The sequence below is a fragment of the Humulus lupulus genome, chromosome 9, assembly GCF_963169125.1.
Source record: "Humulus lupulus chromosome 9, drHumLupu1.1, whole genome shotgun sequence".
Classification (NCBI taxonomy): domain Eukaryota; kingdom Viridiplantae; phylum Streptophyta; class Magnoliopsida; order Rosales; family Cannabaceae; genus Humulus; species Humulus lupulus.
Window position 1 is genome coordinate 156,569,889 of NC_084801.1, and position 15,896 is coordinate 156,585,784.

The following is a 15,896-nucleotide window of genomic DNA, read 5'->3' on the forward strand; positions in this document are numbered from 1 at the left end:
ATCCTATGCAACCACCTTGCAATAAATCTCTAGCCCTCAATACAGATATCATAGGTACGCGGGGGTCCATGCACAGTGCCAACAAATACAAAAGGATCCTCACCCCCAGGCTCAAAGGTTACCATCTTCCTCGTGCAGTATATGGTTGCCCCATACTTCACTAACAAGTCCATACCCAAAATTATATCGAAGTCGGTCATAACCAACTCTATCAAATCAACTAACAACTCTCTGCCTTCCACTGTCACTGGCAACGATTTGACCCATCTTTTGGATACTACTAACTCCCCAGTGGGCAATAAGGTCCCAAACTCCAAAGAAAATAATCACATGGTCTACACAATCTATCAATAATTCTACTAGCAACAAAAGAATATGTAGCACCAGAATCAATCAAAATAGTATAAGGGGTTCTAGCACTAAAAAGTTGACCTGTGACTACTGAGGGACAAGCATCAGCTTCTACCTGTTTCAATGCGAACACTCGAGCTGGGGTCGAGCTGTCCACCTTTCTTGGTTCTTCCTTTCTTGCCTTCGGGTAATCTTTCTTTAAGTGTCCCACTATCCCGCACAAAAAGCAGGCTTTTCCCTGACAATCTCCTATATGGCACCTCCTACATCTGGCGCGCTCTAGAAAGGTCCTTCAACCCTCATTGATGCCCTGGCGACCTATCTGAGTACCACGTGGTCTCATGTCAGAGACTGGAGCTGGAAAGGCATCAAGAGCCTTCCTTTTCTAATCACTGGGGGCCCCACCCCTATCTGAGCTCATCAATGGAGGTCCCGCCCTCCTAGTGTCTCTTCTGGTCACATTCTTGCGCCAGATCTTGTTCTCTGCGCTATCAGCTGTGAACGCCTTCTCAACAACCTATGCATACGTAGTTGATCTTGACACACGAGTGATACAAACATCCCGGGCTATCATAGGCTGTAGCCCCTGGAGAAACCTCTCCCTTTTGGTCCCATCAGTGGGCACCAGTTCCCCAGCAAACTTTGCCAATCTTTCAAACTTCAAAGGATAATCGGTCACTAACATATTTCTCTGAAGTAACCTATTGAACTCTTCAGTTTTTACAGCTGTGATGGCATCATTGTAATAATTTTCACTAAACAAAATTCTAAACTCTTCCCAATCCAGGGTATTAACGTTTCTGGTATGGGATATCACCTCCCACCAAATTCGGGCATCCTCCCGAAACATATTTGTGGCACATGCCACCCTCTCATTACCAACTACCTTCATAAAATCTAGGATAGTGGTAACCATGCTCATCAACTGTTATGCCTTAGCCGGATCTACACTACCCTAAAAAACTAAAGGGTGCTATTTCTTGAACCTTTCATAAAGAGGTTCCCATTTGTTCCCAACCTCTGGCGGCTGTTCTACTGTTGGAACCATCACAGGTGGTGCCTCTGGAAAAATGTTCCCTACAGGAACCTGTTGTTGTCTTAGGAGGCGGATGTCTTAGAAAGATGGACCGGCCATAAGTTGGAGAGCTTTAGGGGCGATGGGTACATCAGCAGCTGCTCGACTGCCACGACCGAGGGACTGATAAGGACTAGAGCCAAATTTTATTTTGCCACTTAGGCTGGCTTCAGTTGTAATTATTTTGAGGGTTGTAAATGCCTTATAAAAACCTTTTTGGGATCCCGTGTACAAAATCTTACTTTTTAATGAAAAAAAAATATTTTATAATCAAAATATTTTAACCCTAATCCATTAATTGACCTTAGTAACACGTTTGTGTTCAAACGACTTGATTAGCAGGTCCAACACTATTTAAAATACACAATGTAATGGTCTTAGCTATCCAGGGCATTACAGGGAACCTACAAAGAAGTTGGTGATTTTGGGACATTATTCACGAGACTTATTGGTAACCCTATTGGTCACCATGTCCCATTATATTATGACTCGTGGAAGAGTGTTCTGGATGAGCATCAGATAGGATCGATGTAAGAGATTGAGACAAATTTATCAACTTATTCACATGTAATGTCTTTTATAATTTCAAAATTCTAACAAGTTTTAAGTTTTTTTGAAGGAATTTTTCATTCTTCCCGAGCTCTCCCTGAGTGGCGACTGATAGAGACTGACATTGAGCTAGAGTTTCAGGATTGCTACAAGGATAAAAAAGGTCTCAAGACAAAACATTTCGATGAACATGGAGGGTGTGATGATATCGAGATAGCCAGAAAGAATCCACCCAAGGACAATGACAACGATAATTGGCAGAAGTGTGTTGGCCTCTTCACCTCTCCACAATTTATGGCACGCTCAAAGGCAAATGCTGCCAACATAGCAAAACAGAAGTATCCAAGTCTCCATGGATCGATCTCTTATACTCTACTCAATTTAAGAAGGTAAATAAAAATATGTAGATAATTTGAAATATTTTCAGTTATCTTAATAATAATTTCAGTATTTAACCGATATTTTGTTACATTTTGTGTTCTAAAGATGAATCCTCAGACTAAGGAACTGCCCAACATTATTGAGACGCTCCATGACATGCACAATCATCTGACACATGGATGAGTGAGCATGAAAGCTAAGGATGCATATGTGAGTAACTTTCTAAATTTTGTATATATGTTTATTATTTAATTATATTATGTATTAATTATCTTGTTTCTAAACTGCAAGTTGCCTTGCAGCAAGAAGTCCAGACACAATCCCAATCCCAATATGAATCTTCAGCAGGAAGTGCCTATGTTGATGAGACACAAGTCTTCTCGAAGATACTTGGTCAACGTCGTGGCCACAACCGAGGTATTGGACGCAAGTTGAAGGGCACTAGTACCTTTGTTTCCAGCACCACCACACCCTCTTCACAGTCAGAGGCATCACCATTTACGTTGACCATAGTCGACCCTCCAATGGTACCAACTGAGGCTTTCCAGACAATGGTTCAGCACTTCAGTCATGCCATTATGACCTAGAACAACAACTTCCTCCAAATGCAACAATTTATGCAAGCTTCCAATCCGAACATCCAAGCTCCACAATTTCAACCTGTGAACTTGGACATGAATATGATACAGTCCATGATGGCGAACTCTCCAGGCTGAGGCCAATTTCTACCACAGCAACCCGACGATGATGACGACTTTGGGAATAATTTAGATGACATTTAGTTTGGTTATGTTATGATTTTAAATTTATTAATATTTTGTGTTGTTTTATTTTACATTTTGGAGACTATACCACTTATGTTTGTACTAAGTTGAACTAAATTATTTTTATCTTGATATCATATTAATATAATTTTTTATTAAGTATTAAATTATATTTTCATTAAATAAATTTTAATTAATATAACTAATTAATTTTTTTAAAAAAATTTATATACCTACAGCGACGAAATTATGTCGCAATATAGGGTGCTCGCTGAACACGAAATTATGAGATTTCGTAACCCTAAAATGACGACATGTCGTTGCAGTAGATGTTGGAGGTTTATGGACCTACTGCGACGACATGTGATTGTAGTAAGAGTTTTTGAAATTAAAATTTTCAAATTCTACAAACACCTACAGTGATGACATGTCGTCGCAATATCCCTCTTCAACCAAAAAAGGGATTTCCTACTGCGACCGACATGTCATCGTTGTAGCAAAACCCTACGGCGACGACAACGTTTTGTCGTCGCTGTAGGTCTCTACATATACAGATCTACAACAACGACATTTTGGCGATGACATGTCGTCGCTGTAGACCTACAGAGACGACTTCTTGATCTACAGTGACGACTGTCGTCGCTGTAGACTTTTTTTTTCCTGTAGTGGCCACCAACCCCTTGGTTGTTACAAATGATCAATTGGGTGTTAGAACCAATCAAAACGGTTCAAAAATCATAAAAAAAAAACTCAAGTTGTTGGATGTTGCGACATGTCGCTTGGCTGTATACAACATGTTGCGACATGTCGCGAATTCTCCGAATTGTTGCTTATTTTTTTACACTTTAAAAGTGCCAAAATGTCCCAAATCTTCCAGGACTTAATTTGTATCAATTATACACCTTATAACTGATAAAATTAACTCTCTAATAGCTATAAATAATATAACTTACATCAAATAAAATTTAAATGTATAGGTAACTCCTTTTACCTATTAAAGATTGATAATATGAGAGTTACTGTAACGCCCTGGATAGCCAAGACCGTTGTACTGTGTGTTTATAAAGGTGCAAGACTTGCTGATCAAGTCAATTAGTTAGAAATGTGTTACTGAAACTACAGTTGAACTAGGGTTAAAAGATTTTGGTCTCAAAAGTTTCACTTCTTATAATCAAACATTTTTACATGGGATCCCAAAAGTAGTAGCTTTAAAAGACACTTACAAAATTTCTCGATAAAAGTACAGTTACTAGCAACTCTAAGGGAAAAACAAACAATTGGGCATAATCATCAAGCAAACAACCAGATAACTCATACAGTATAATCATATACTCAACATTCCAATTATTCACATTAATCAAGTATTCAGCATACTAAGTTCATCCTTTCATACTAATAATCAATTCACACATAATAAACAGGGTCAACGCCCTTAGGCCGCACCCTCTATTTATCCCACTGACTCCGGCCCGCTTAAACTGAGCTCAGTGAATATTAAGTTGTCCTCAGCTACCAGTGGCTGAGCCGCGCCCTGTGCGCAAATATTATTTACGGCACTCTTAGGCCGTTTATCACATGTCTCATGGCATAATACCATCTATGACATCATACAGATATAGGGAGCTCTTAGTCCCAACACAATCACATAACCGGGTGCAGTTTTCTTACCTTTAGATTCTGATAGCTTTGTTCAATTCAATCCTCAAGCACGATCCCGCCTGAGCCCTAGCGTACACCTAGTCACGGTTACAAGTTCGAACCAACTCCAAACTTTAATTCCAAAACCTAGCCTCGGGACCAATCCCGAGCCCTCGGAAAGCCCTAATTCTACCAAACGGGGTGGTGGAATCAAACCCCGAGCCCCCGGCCAAAAACCCTAAGAAATAACCCAAAAATCCCCTTCTGGGAATAGGGTAGCGCTACAGCACCCTAAAGTGGGCGCTATGGCGCTACAACCAGAGCCAAAAACGCCCCAAACCACAAGGCCTAGCGCTGTAGCGCCCAAAGGCTAGCGTTACAGCGTTAGTCACAGCACAGCCAACCCTAATTTTCCTTCCTTCGATTTTCCTCGAGCCAAACCTTTCCAAAACTCTTCCAAACTTCAACCAAACATCAAAACAAGCCTACCAACATCTCCAACTCACCCCAAATGACCTAACCATATGAAATTCAATCACATGCACCCCAAAATACAGAAATCACCACGACTGAGCTTAGAGCTCAAAAACTCAACAGTGCAACAGAAATCTCAGAACTTAAAGCTAGAACTTCTTACCTTTGATGGATGAATTCAACCTAGGTTATCTTTCACACTTCCTTAGCCTTCACCTCCTCAAATCCTTAGGCTTAATTCCCTAGAATTCCCACAGAAACTCAACTTCGAAAACCAATTCAACACCAAAACCAAGAACTTAATAACAACCTCAAAATCTTACCTTAATTGGATGAGTAATCTCTGCCAATCCCTCAAGCCAAGTCAAGAACCCTAGTGGTGAGCCTTAGCCTAAGCCTTCTCTGAAGTTTAGCTCCAAATTCCAGAAAAATTGGTGAAGAGAAACCTAAACTGCATAAGGGAATAGTGCCCTGCTTTCCCCTTCTTTCTTTTCTCCTTCTTTTCTTTTCTTTTCTTTTCTTCAAACTTCTACCACTTTCTACACAACCCACTAAGGCATAAAGCAGCATGACCCTTATCTCTGATTTTAAACACCAAAAAACCAAACTGCTCTCCCATTTAAAACTAAGCTTTTAAGCCTCCTAAGGGTATTTTAGTCCTTATATCCAATTCCCACTAATTCCTCAAATGTCTCTAATATTTACCGCTTACTTCCTGACACCTAACTAATCACCAATTATACTCCTCAATATCAAAATAGTCTCCAATATATTTCCTAAATTCCCATAAATACCCCCAGACTCGCCCCGAGTCGGGTATAAATCACCGCTGTGACTATTCCGCTAAACCGCTCACTAGGATCGCCTCGGGTCACAAGCTACAAGTATATGCACATAATAATGTGGTCCCAACAATTTATCACAGATATTTACAACTATGCTCTCAACGAGCCAAAATTACGAATATGTCATTCTAACCTAATCAGGGCCTACATGCATACTAATACACATAGTCATGCATCACATATATCCAAATAATCATATAACATGCTTTTAATCATTTAAATCACATATAATCCAGTTATACCCTCCTGACACACTAATCAAGGCCCTTAAGCCCTATTAGTAAATTTGGGTCGTTACAGTTACACAATCTTATTATCATTATTTCTTAAACTTTGTAACTCCACATCATATATGACATATCTTTTGTAGCATTCATAATAGTATGTGACAACTCATTTTTGTAACATATTTTATTCAATCAAAATATATTATTTAAAATAAATAATATAACATGATTGATATTATTGTATTTGTATATGCATTAATCCTGACATTGATTTATATAGTCGTAAGTTTATAATACTTGAAGTATAAATTACTTTGATTATATCTTGTAAATTTATAGAGGCTACTGTTAATCCCATTCCCAAATTGTTTGACTATTCAATCTATTTTTCTAGACTTCACCTTTTTTAACTTTCAAAGATGCACTAACTAGTATCCATCACTTTAACTACCTTTAAGGGAAAAGAAGGGAGATAAAGAAAAAAAAAAACCCTAAGAACTATAAAGTGTGACTGTGTGAGATAAATTATCAAGAAATTATTAGAAAAAGAAAGAAGAAAGTAACATTAACTTGTACTTTGATTTTGACGTAGAAAATTTATAGCATGGCATGGACCAAAAGAAAAAAAAGGATGTTGAAACAAGAACTTCACAAAGTTTAGGGACCTAATGTAATCATAAAAATAATTATTACGCCAACGTTTCAATGACTAGCTCTTTAAGTGGTCATACTACTTCTTACATCTTTTCAACACACAAAACACTTCAACTGTCGGAACTACTAAGAAGAGAGGACCCTGTATATGTACATACATGTATGAATACTGCTAGCGGAATAAATCAGCCTGTGAATGGCCAAAACCATTGTGGGGGCCTTCTTGTTTGGTGTGGCTTATCTCAATTGAGCCATGACTCACATGACGTTCACTTCCAAGCCAAAACAAAAATAGTTTAGATACATAGATCATCAACGGCGAGTCCTGTTCTCTTTACCTACCCCTAAGACTCTACTCCCTAAGGTTGAGTATTCGTCTGCATACTCTAGCTTAAAGATTTCATTCACCCAATTGCAAGAACCATATAAGAAGTAAGAGTTCACACAATCAAGATTTGAGAGAAACAATTGACTTCTTCTTCTTCATCTTTTTTTCATAATATGTAAAAACAAGAATGATGATTACTTATCTTCTAGGTTATATATAGTATTCTACTCCTTTCTCAGTTGATTAGAAAACCATGTGAGAAAAGAGTTCGTATCTTTTAGGCTAAGCAATAGATGTATAAAAGGTGAAAATTGTCATTTTTTAATATTATTTTGCAAAATGACATTCCTTTTAATTCTTCTTTCCAAAGTAGCATTCCAACGTGATTTCGAATGTGTCGGGGATAGCTACTTTACAAAGAATCATCAAAAGAAAACTATTTTGGCAAGCACCATAATTAGTTATTAAAGAATGTTATAGACATCCATGGATTCTTGATGACAACATGTGACTTGATGTATAGCATTTGCTAAATAATCCACATTGCCCGAGGTCACACCTGCCATGCTGTCAACATCACCACCATACAATTCAGCTATAGAAATCATTACCCTATACATCAGGCATACGAGGAAAGAAATAAGAAAAATAGAAAAGCAAATGTAGATATCAGTACCATTTGATTACCTCATGCGACCATCATCAGTCATGTATATATGAAATTCTCTAGCTAGCATATCAACTTGATCAGGGGATAAACCAGAGAAGCAGAACATTCCAACCTGTACTTTTAAATATAGGTTAGTTGTTTCATGATATGTGCTCATACTCAAACTTTTTCAGGAAAAATTGACATGAATTGTTGTCGGCACGCTGCTAACCTGGTCAGTAATGTGTTCCCAGTTGAAAGGAGAACCTAATTTCTCAAGACAATCGCGTAGAGTAGATCGTTTCTTTTTAATGCGATCTGCCATTACCTGGTATGGAAAGTCGATGCATTAAAAATCAACCAAAGTCAAGTATACACAAGTGTAAGGAAAGTAGCTAATAATTAATATTTTCACCTTCAACTCTTTGATCCACAGTGATTTGATATCTGAATCGGCTAAGATTGTTGAGACTAGTAATAGACCATGAATAGGAGGACTGCTATACATTGCTCTGGCAATTTGCTGTAGTTGGCTTTTGACTGCAACTGCTTGCTTTGCATTGGAACAAAGTACACTGAAAAAGTTGTAGTATAAGAAAGACTAACTTTAAGTAGTTTTCCAGATAATGCCTACATTTGATTCATAATTTAAACAAGAAAATTAGTCAAATCTTGAATGAGTTGGTTGTAAATTATAATATTTACGATTTCCTTAACAAATTTTAAGGTAGACTCAATAAGCCGTTTCTTGATGTAGAAACATGTGAGATGCATCGAATGATAGGAAATATTTTGCTGCAACTGTACACGAAACAATATAAACAAAGTTTAATAAAAATTGCTTGCCTGAGGCAACCAACTCGATGCGCGTATAATCCCATATTCTTTGCAAAAGATTGAGCACAACCAATTAAATGTCCGTCTTCATGAAAAATCCGAATAGCTTTGGCATCATTGTCAAGATCCCCACTAGCAAAACCTTGATAAGCCATATCAAAGAAGGGGAAATGGTTTTTGACCTGAAAGTCATTGACATAAGGATTAATGTAGGTTCAGAGATTGGTCAAATACAAGAGGAAAATACACTTAAAATGAGCACCTTAAACTGATATGAGATTTCTCTCCACTGTTCCTCAGTAGGGTCAACCCCGGTTGGATTGTGTGCACAAGGATGGAGTAAGAAAAAAGAATTTTCTGGGGCGTTCTACAGAATTCACCAAAGAAAGAAAAAAGTTTGTAAATGTCGTCAGTAACTGTGTGTGAAATCTTGTCATTAAGAGTCTAAGGACTCGGCACAAGTTGTTCTCGAACTAAATGACTGCAGAAAACATGCATCTCAAGTGTATACACCTCCTCACAAGGATGTGAAGAAAATGACTCTATCCATGGCCACAATTAGTATATCAAAATTTTCAAGCAATAACTTCTCGCCAGCAATTACTATAGGAAAAGAAAATGTTTACTGAAAATTCAATACAGGAAATTCTTCAAGCATAACCTGCTAGGTTAAAGTAGCTACTAAAGTATGATGTTTTGATAAAGTTTTAAATTATGGAACATCTCTCAAATCATGCAATTCATTAAGACTCTCATACCTTGATATCATCCAAAAGTGATGCAAAGTTCAAACCCTTCGTATCAGGATGGTAGTAGTTGAAGGTTCTCTGAGGAACATGAGCATCTCTCCATATATTGTGGTGGCTGTGCAATGTATATCACCGTTCCACAGTTAATGTAGTTCTATATGCTATATAAAGTGAATATGAAGCTAATATATAAATACAAGAAATATTGGGAGACATGTTAGTATGTTACAGACTTACTTGGACCAAGTTGGATTAGATAAATACATTCGTGATTCAGGATAAAAACGCTTCTGGAACTCAGCAAAGAGACGGCATGCTCCAGTACCAGACAGGGCTTGGATTCCAGCAAATCTACCTTCAGTAATAACATTTGAATCCTTTCCATAGACCAATTCTAAACTTCCTTGAATAAATTTTGAAGTGGCTGCAGCAGAAATTGACTCCCTGCCAATGCCTCTTAGAGAGTGAGTTTCCATTATCTTTGGAGTTTAAGGGGTCTATAGTTCATACAGAGATAGAAAATATATTAACTAAGGATGATAGTCAAGATAATGATCACATCACAATTCACAGCAATTCAGCTTGCAAGCCAGTAAAAAATCTAGACATTTCAATAGTTGGTATTCGTTTAATTTGCCTGATTCGCACCATTAGTGCCTGAGAAATTGAAGCTTGGAGACGAGAAATGAAGAAGAAGACTTGCAGAATTAAGAGCTCAACTCAGATACCATTTAAGTTTTGTAATCACAGAGAGTAAAAGAGAGGAAAAGATTGAATGAAGAATGAGAATTCTTTATTGATGCCCAGCAATGAATCTAATACAGAGCAAGACTATTTAAAAAAGCTTCTAGTGAACTGAGTTAATAACCGTAACTACTTAGGCTAACTACTAACTACAGAAAACTAACACAGAATCTACTAACAGTTCCTAATCAACTTGCCCAACTAACCAATTCCAAAGATAATAACAATTATTGTCAACTTACTCTAAAGTGGGAGTTGCAGTATGTTATGTATGACTACATATTTGTATGATTAATGTTAAATGGTATTGCATAGAGGCCATAGTAGTATGAACACTAATTAACTGACTAACAAGAGACCATGATCTTCTTCACTCACAATGTCTTGGCTAGCCCATTAGCCTATTGGGGATTATATAAAAGCACACACACTTGCTGTGCGTTTGTAAGGTCTGGTGTTCTTTTGAAAGAAGTAGAAGAGTTGAGTAGTGTCCATAACCCCTCTTGGAATCTTTGAGATTTCTTGTCAAATTTTGGATGATTATTAGCCACCAATCACCATTGAGTAATGAAGGTAATAATCTATTCTCTAAGTTAGCATGCTTCAAAGTTCATATGGGTGTTTGTATTCTGAAATGGATGACCTTAAGGTTATTGTTCAATTCATACATATGTGATGACTTGATATATAAAATACTGGCCCCCGATTTCGTCTGCTCAAGGAAGAATTCCATTCGGCCCACCACTATTTTATTAGTAATTGAATTGATTGGATTATTGTTAATTATTGAAAACTTAAATACATAAAACCAAAGTCTTTATTTATTAAATTAAATCTAAACTTAAATATATAAAACAAAACTCAAAGTAAATAACGAAAGTTGTCTCAATCTGTAGTTATAAATATACAGGTTTGAACTTTGTTTCATTTGAAGACAATTCCCGTTATGTAATTCAGGCTTAGTTTTATGTGCATCTTCAATGAATAAGACTGTACAATCAATTCAATTACTAATGTTGTCAGCCTAACGAGATTCATTGCTGAATGGGAGAAAATTATATATGTTATAATTTGCATACAAAGACTCGCAAAGAGAAACATTTACAACCAAATCCATTCTTAGATTTTGGTACCAAGAACGAAACATATTTTTCCAAATACCAGAAGCTTTTTTAATCTAACAAATGGGTTTCATATACAATATAAAATAAGCAAAATAATATACATAAAAACAGAGGAATGCAATCCAAAAACAACTGAAACACTCACAAGAAATCGCAACCGGCAATCTTGGCCTCAGCATCCCTTACACATTGTAGAACGACAGGTTTGCCCTCGTCGTCCCTGTAAGCCCCCTGATAAATTAAAATTTCTACTGTAAATGAAAAAGAAGAAGAGAGAAGTAAAGAAAACCCATATAAGAATGAGAGTTAAAATTAAGATATACCACTCCAAGATTGATCTTCTTAGGACTTGGGTCGGCAAGAAAAGCTTCAGTGACGCCAACAATGGGGTCCTTAGAAGCAGCCTTCACATGGTCCCACCAGTCAGCAGCAGCAGCTCTGGTCGAGCTAGAAACGCAGCGTTTTGTGAAACTAGCCGTCGCCGCGGCCATCATAATCGATCGTCCTCCTCTGAACTTCATTTCTCTCGTACTTTATTTGCTTGAGCTTCAAACACATGTTCCAAGCATTTGGTAATTGTATATATGCATATGAATATGTATGTCTGAACTCGATTTTCTTCTTCTTTTTTTTTTTTGGTATAGTTCCATGGTTTAATTTTGTTGGTTTCTTCTTCTGTTCCAGTGGGCTGGTTTCGTAGTGTTGGATTTGTCGAGTGAAGCACCAGATTGGGGAGGTCTTTCTTCACAGCCAATAGAATTAGGTTGACTCTGTACATGTCGTCAAATGAGTAGACTTGACCGTTTGTTTTGCTGTCCTTTGTATATATTCTGTTTTTTTTTTTTTTGAGATAATTGCGATTATTATAAAAATACATGAAAATATATTTAAAAATATTAAATAAAAATCAGTTTTTTTTTTAACGTGGGATCTAAAATTTTGGAAATAAAAATTAAACAAATTTTATAAATAATTTTAAAAATAGAATAAAATTTAAACTAATTTAAAAGTAATTGAAAATAACCCTCAACGTTGATAAGTGATTTATCTATATATATAATTTTATTTATTTTTTACTGTTTTTTAAATGTTCAATTATATTTTTAAGATTATTTATAAATATTTTAATTAATTTTTTTATCATTTTAAAAATTATATTTAGAGTTTTATTCTCAAAATTTCAGATCTCACATTAAAAAAATCTGGTTTTATGTTTAATTTTTAATAGCTTCTTAGTTGTTTTGTTGTTATTTAATATTTTTAGATATATTTTTTATAAAATTATTAAATTACATTATTTTTAGACCAATATGATGTTGACACATGTCTCTTATTATGATTTTAGTCAAATTTAATGTTTGACTTAACAGTAAGGAATGAGGCTGCAACAAATTTTTACCAGTAGAGATGTTGCAAAATATTTTACATAAGAAGTTAAATATTACAAAATGAACTACTTAGAAGTTTTGCACACAAATACTCATATTAATTAGTGTATTTATTAATGGGTAGTCGATTAAGAAATAATTAGTTACTAAATAGTCATTATTATTTGTTTCTAGTATATAATAACACATTATTCAAATAACTTTTCAATACTGAAATATGCTGAAAATCAAAGAATTCATTCTAGTGAAACCCTTCAAAGTTATATTATATTATTGCGACAAAAAAAGTTATATTATATTATTACAAAAAGAGTTGTATTTAATTTTATATGTAATAAAAAAATTAGTGTTTTAAATAATCTTTCATATTTTTTACACAAACTTTTAAAGTCATATTTACTTAAAAAAAATAGATAACTATAAAATAAACTCTACATGATATAAATTTTGCACCATTAGAGTTTATTAGGAATTTCAATAAATATTATTATTATTATTATTATTATTATTATTATTATAATAATAATAATAAAATATTGTTACACCCAAATTCCGAGAATGAATAAATAGTCTCGAAATGTAGGCTTGAAAATAGTAAGTTTGAAAATAACAAATGTTAAAAATAGTAAGCTTGTATAAATTGACATGATTCCAGGTCTGGTTAGTTATTAACACTCGAGCATGGGTGACCTTATTCAAGCTTAGGTTGCAGGCTCGAAGGCACTGGTCTTCTCCGAAGAGTGAGGTCGGCAATGTCGCTAGATGAGAAGGAGGTTGACTAGAGTAACCAGCTCAAAGTCTAGACTGGTCTCAAAAAGCGCATCAGCCTTACAATCGAGCTCAGCGACGCGTTTTGCACGCGACAACTGTTAGAAAATCCATCCTTATGAATTTGCTATTATCGGTATTAAATCCCAATTATTATGAGATATTATGTCATTAATATATTTATTTGCATTTATTTAAAATTTGAATGATTGATTGTAACTTCCTGAAATAAAGGGAAGACATGTTTATAAATAGTCTGGGGAATTTCATTTGTATTCACACACAAATTATACTGAGAATACTCAGTTAAATTGTTTTCTGAAAAAGCTTTGAGAGTATTATGATAAATAATATTGACTCGTAGACTAGACAAATTTTAACTGCTGAACTACATAAAAAGTTTGTGATTTCTTTTGTTTTTTCTGTAACATTGTTTAGTGCTCTTCATAATTAAGTTGATGAAAAACGACGTCAACAAATATCGTTTATGATAATATACAATAATTTATATATTATATTTAAAAATATTGTCAAAAAATGTAAATTCTCTAAGATATTATTAAAGATTCATAAGAGTATATTTTCTAAAAATTCCTATCTATTACAATATAAGAAAAAATTATATATATATATATTAAATTATAAAAAATTAATAATAGTGTTCCAATTATTAGAGATTATCATATTGAAAAAAATTTATTAATTAATTATTTTACTATAGAATAAAATAATAAATAAAATATAATTATATGAAGTACTAATAAAATTTTAATGATGTAAATAATGTGTATTATTTTTAGAAGTTGTATATCATAATTATTTAATTTATGAAGATTCTAAGTGTTTTTTGAAATACCGAATTTCTTATTTTATTGTAAAAAAAATCCAACTTACTATTTTTATATGACTATATACCATTTTACATCTTGTTACAAAAAAATAAAATTATCAATAAATATTAACTTTTTTGTAGTAAATTATAAGTTTTTGGCAAATAAACAAACACTCTTGTCACTTCGTCAATTATACGAAAATTATTGCCCTCAATAAAACAAGTTAGGAATGTACGTGATTGAGCTCAATGCCATGACACATCCAAACAATTTGTAGTTACCAATCCACAAAAATATAATCAATATACTATATTTTACGTGATAATGCATGAAACATTCGTAATAAAATGTAGTATTTATGTGAATAAAAATTTGGAAGTTAAAGTTGCAAATGTATTTGGATATGTATAATTCCATCTATTGTCAAGCTCTCTAATGCTTTGTTTAGTAAGAAGGATGAAAAGAGTTAATGATAGATTGTATATGAGGTGTGGAAAGAAGAAATGAGAGGATGGAATTGACATTTGCTTAAAACTTGTTTGGTAAGTTGGAAAGAAAGAAAATAATAAAAAATAATAAATAATGATTAATATATTTACAATATTATCCATATTATTTATATTTTTATTATTTATTTTTAAGGGCAAAAAGAGAAACACATACCAAATTTATATTTCACTTTCTCAGTCCCTCATACTAAGGAATGATAGTTTTTGGTGGGTGAAACCCGAGTGGATTGGCAATCCACACCCATTCCCACTCCTTAACTCTTTCCTCCCTACTAAACAAATAAAATAGATCATTACAATTATATATATATATACATATAAAATAAAGTAATGACAAAAATCACCTACAAAAATGTATTTACAAAATTACCTTGCCGCGTCATAAAAAAATATCAAATTTCAAAAATAATATACGCAATTGGAAACATTCCCGAAATCTCGAATTTATCATATTTCTGGGTTTTCAAAAGTAACATTTTGGTTAGGGTTGAGCATCGATCGGTTTGGGCGGTTTTTTCATATTATTAAATCTAGAATTCGGATTTCGGTCCGGATTGGTGCAATTCAAAAACCGACCGACCAAACCAGTTAAAAGAAAAAAAACTGACTATTTTGGACCGCGGTTTGGTCAGTTAAACCGAACAAACCGAATTTATTTATTTTTTGAAAGTTTTAGTTAAAAAAACTAAAAATTTTGGATTGTTGGAATCCATTTTTGTGCGTTTTTAAAACATAAATATATAGAACATAATTACATTAACAAATTTAAAAGTTTGAAACATAATTAAAAGTCCATAAGAGCATAACATAACCTCAAATCACAGCACATCATAAAAAATCCAATACTCCAATGTCTATTTGTCCAATCCAAGACACAACACAATTAAAATTTAAAATCAAAAGCCTACAACCACAAATCTCAACACATGGTTAAAGTTTAAATTTAAAGTCCAAAGTCCAAAGTCCATTACAACACAAATTAAATCTAAGTCTAATCGACTACAACACA

General features: G+C 34.3%; 1 protein-coding gene across 3 annotated transcripts; it reads right to left on the bottom strand.

The window, feature by feature from the left end:
* Positions 1-7,412: 7,412 nt before the first annotated feature.
* On the bottom strand, positions 7,413-12,164 carry LOC133800749 (aspartate aminotransferase, mitochondrial-like). Of its 3 annotated transcripts, none has more exons than XM_062238781.1 (10): positions 11,713-12,163; positions 11,535-11,620; positions 9,759-9,965; positions 9,531-9,636; positions 9,035-9,139; positions 8,782-8,954; positions 8,351-8,510; positions 8,168-8,263; positions 7,974-8,068; positions 7,413-7,853 (listed from the first exon to the last, which is right to left on the bottom strand). In XM_062238781.1, exons 1-10 carry the CDS (start codon positions 11,908-11,910, stop codon positions 7,751-7,753), a joined length of 1,329 nt encoding a protein of 442 aa, XP_062094765.1. In that variant the 5' UTR covers positions 11,911-12,163; the 3' UTR covers positions 7,413-7,750. The 3 variants fall into 3 exon arrangements, with proteins under 3 accessions (XP_062094765.1, XP_062094768.1, XP_062094766.1); XM_062238782.1 differs by having other exon boundaries at positions 7,730-7,853; positions 7,963-8,068; positions 11,713-12,164; XM_062238784.1 differs by lacking the exon at positions 11,713-12,163 and having other exon boundaries at positions 9,759-10,018.
* Positions 12,165-15,896: the final 3,732 nt, after the last annotated feature.

Bases quoted from the DNA above. Each gene is read 5' to 3' on its own strand.
- LOC133800749 (XM_062238781.1), bottom strand. From the start codon at position 11,910: ATGAAGTTCAGAGGAGGACGATCGATTATGATGGCCGCGGCGACGGCT. The intron at 11,621-11,712 runs GTATATCTTAAT...TTAATTTATCAG, and splicing joins AGAAGATCAATCTTGGAGTG to GGGGCTTACAGGGACGACGA. The intron at 8,264-8,350 runs GTGAAAATATTA...TTTCCATACCAG, and splicing joins TGTGGATCAAAGAGTTGAAG to GTAATGGCAGATCGCATTAA.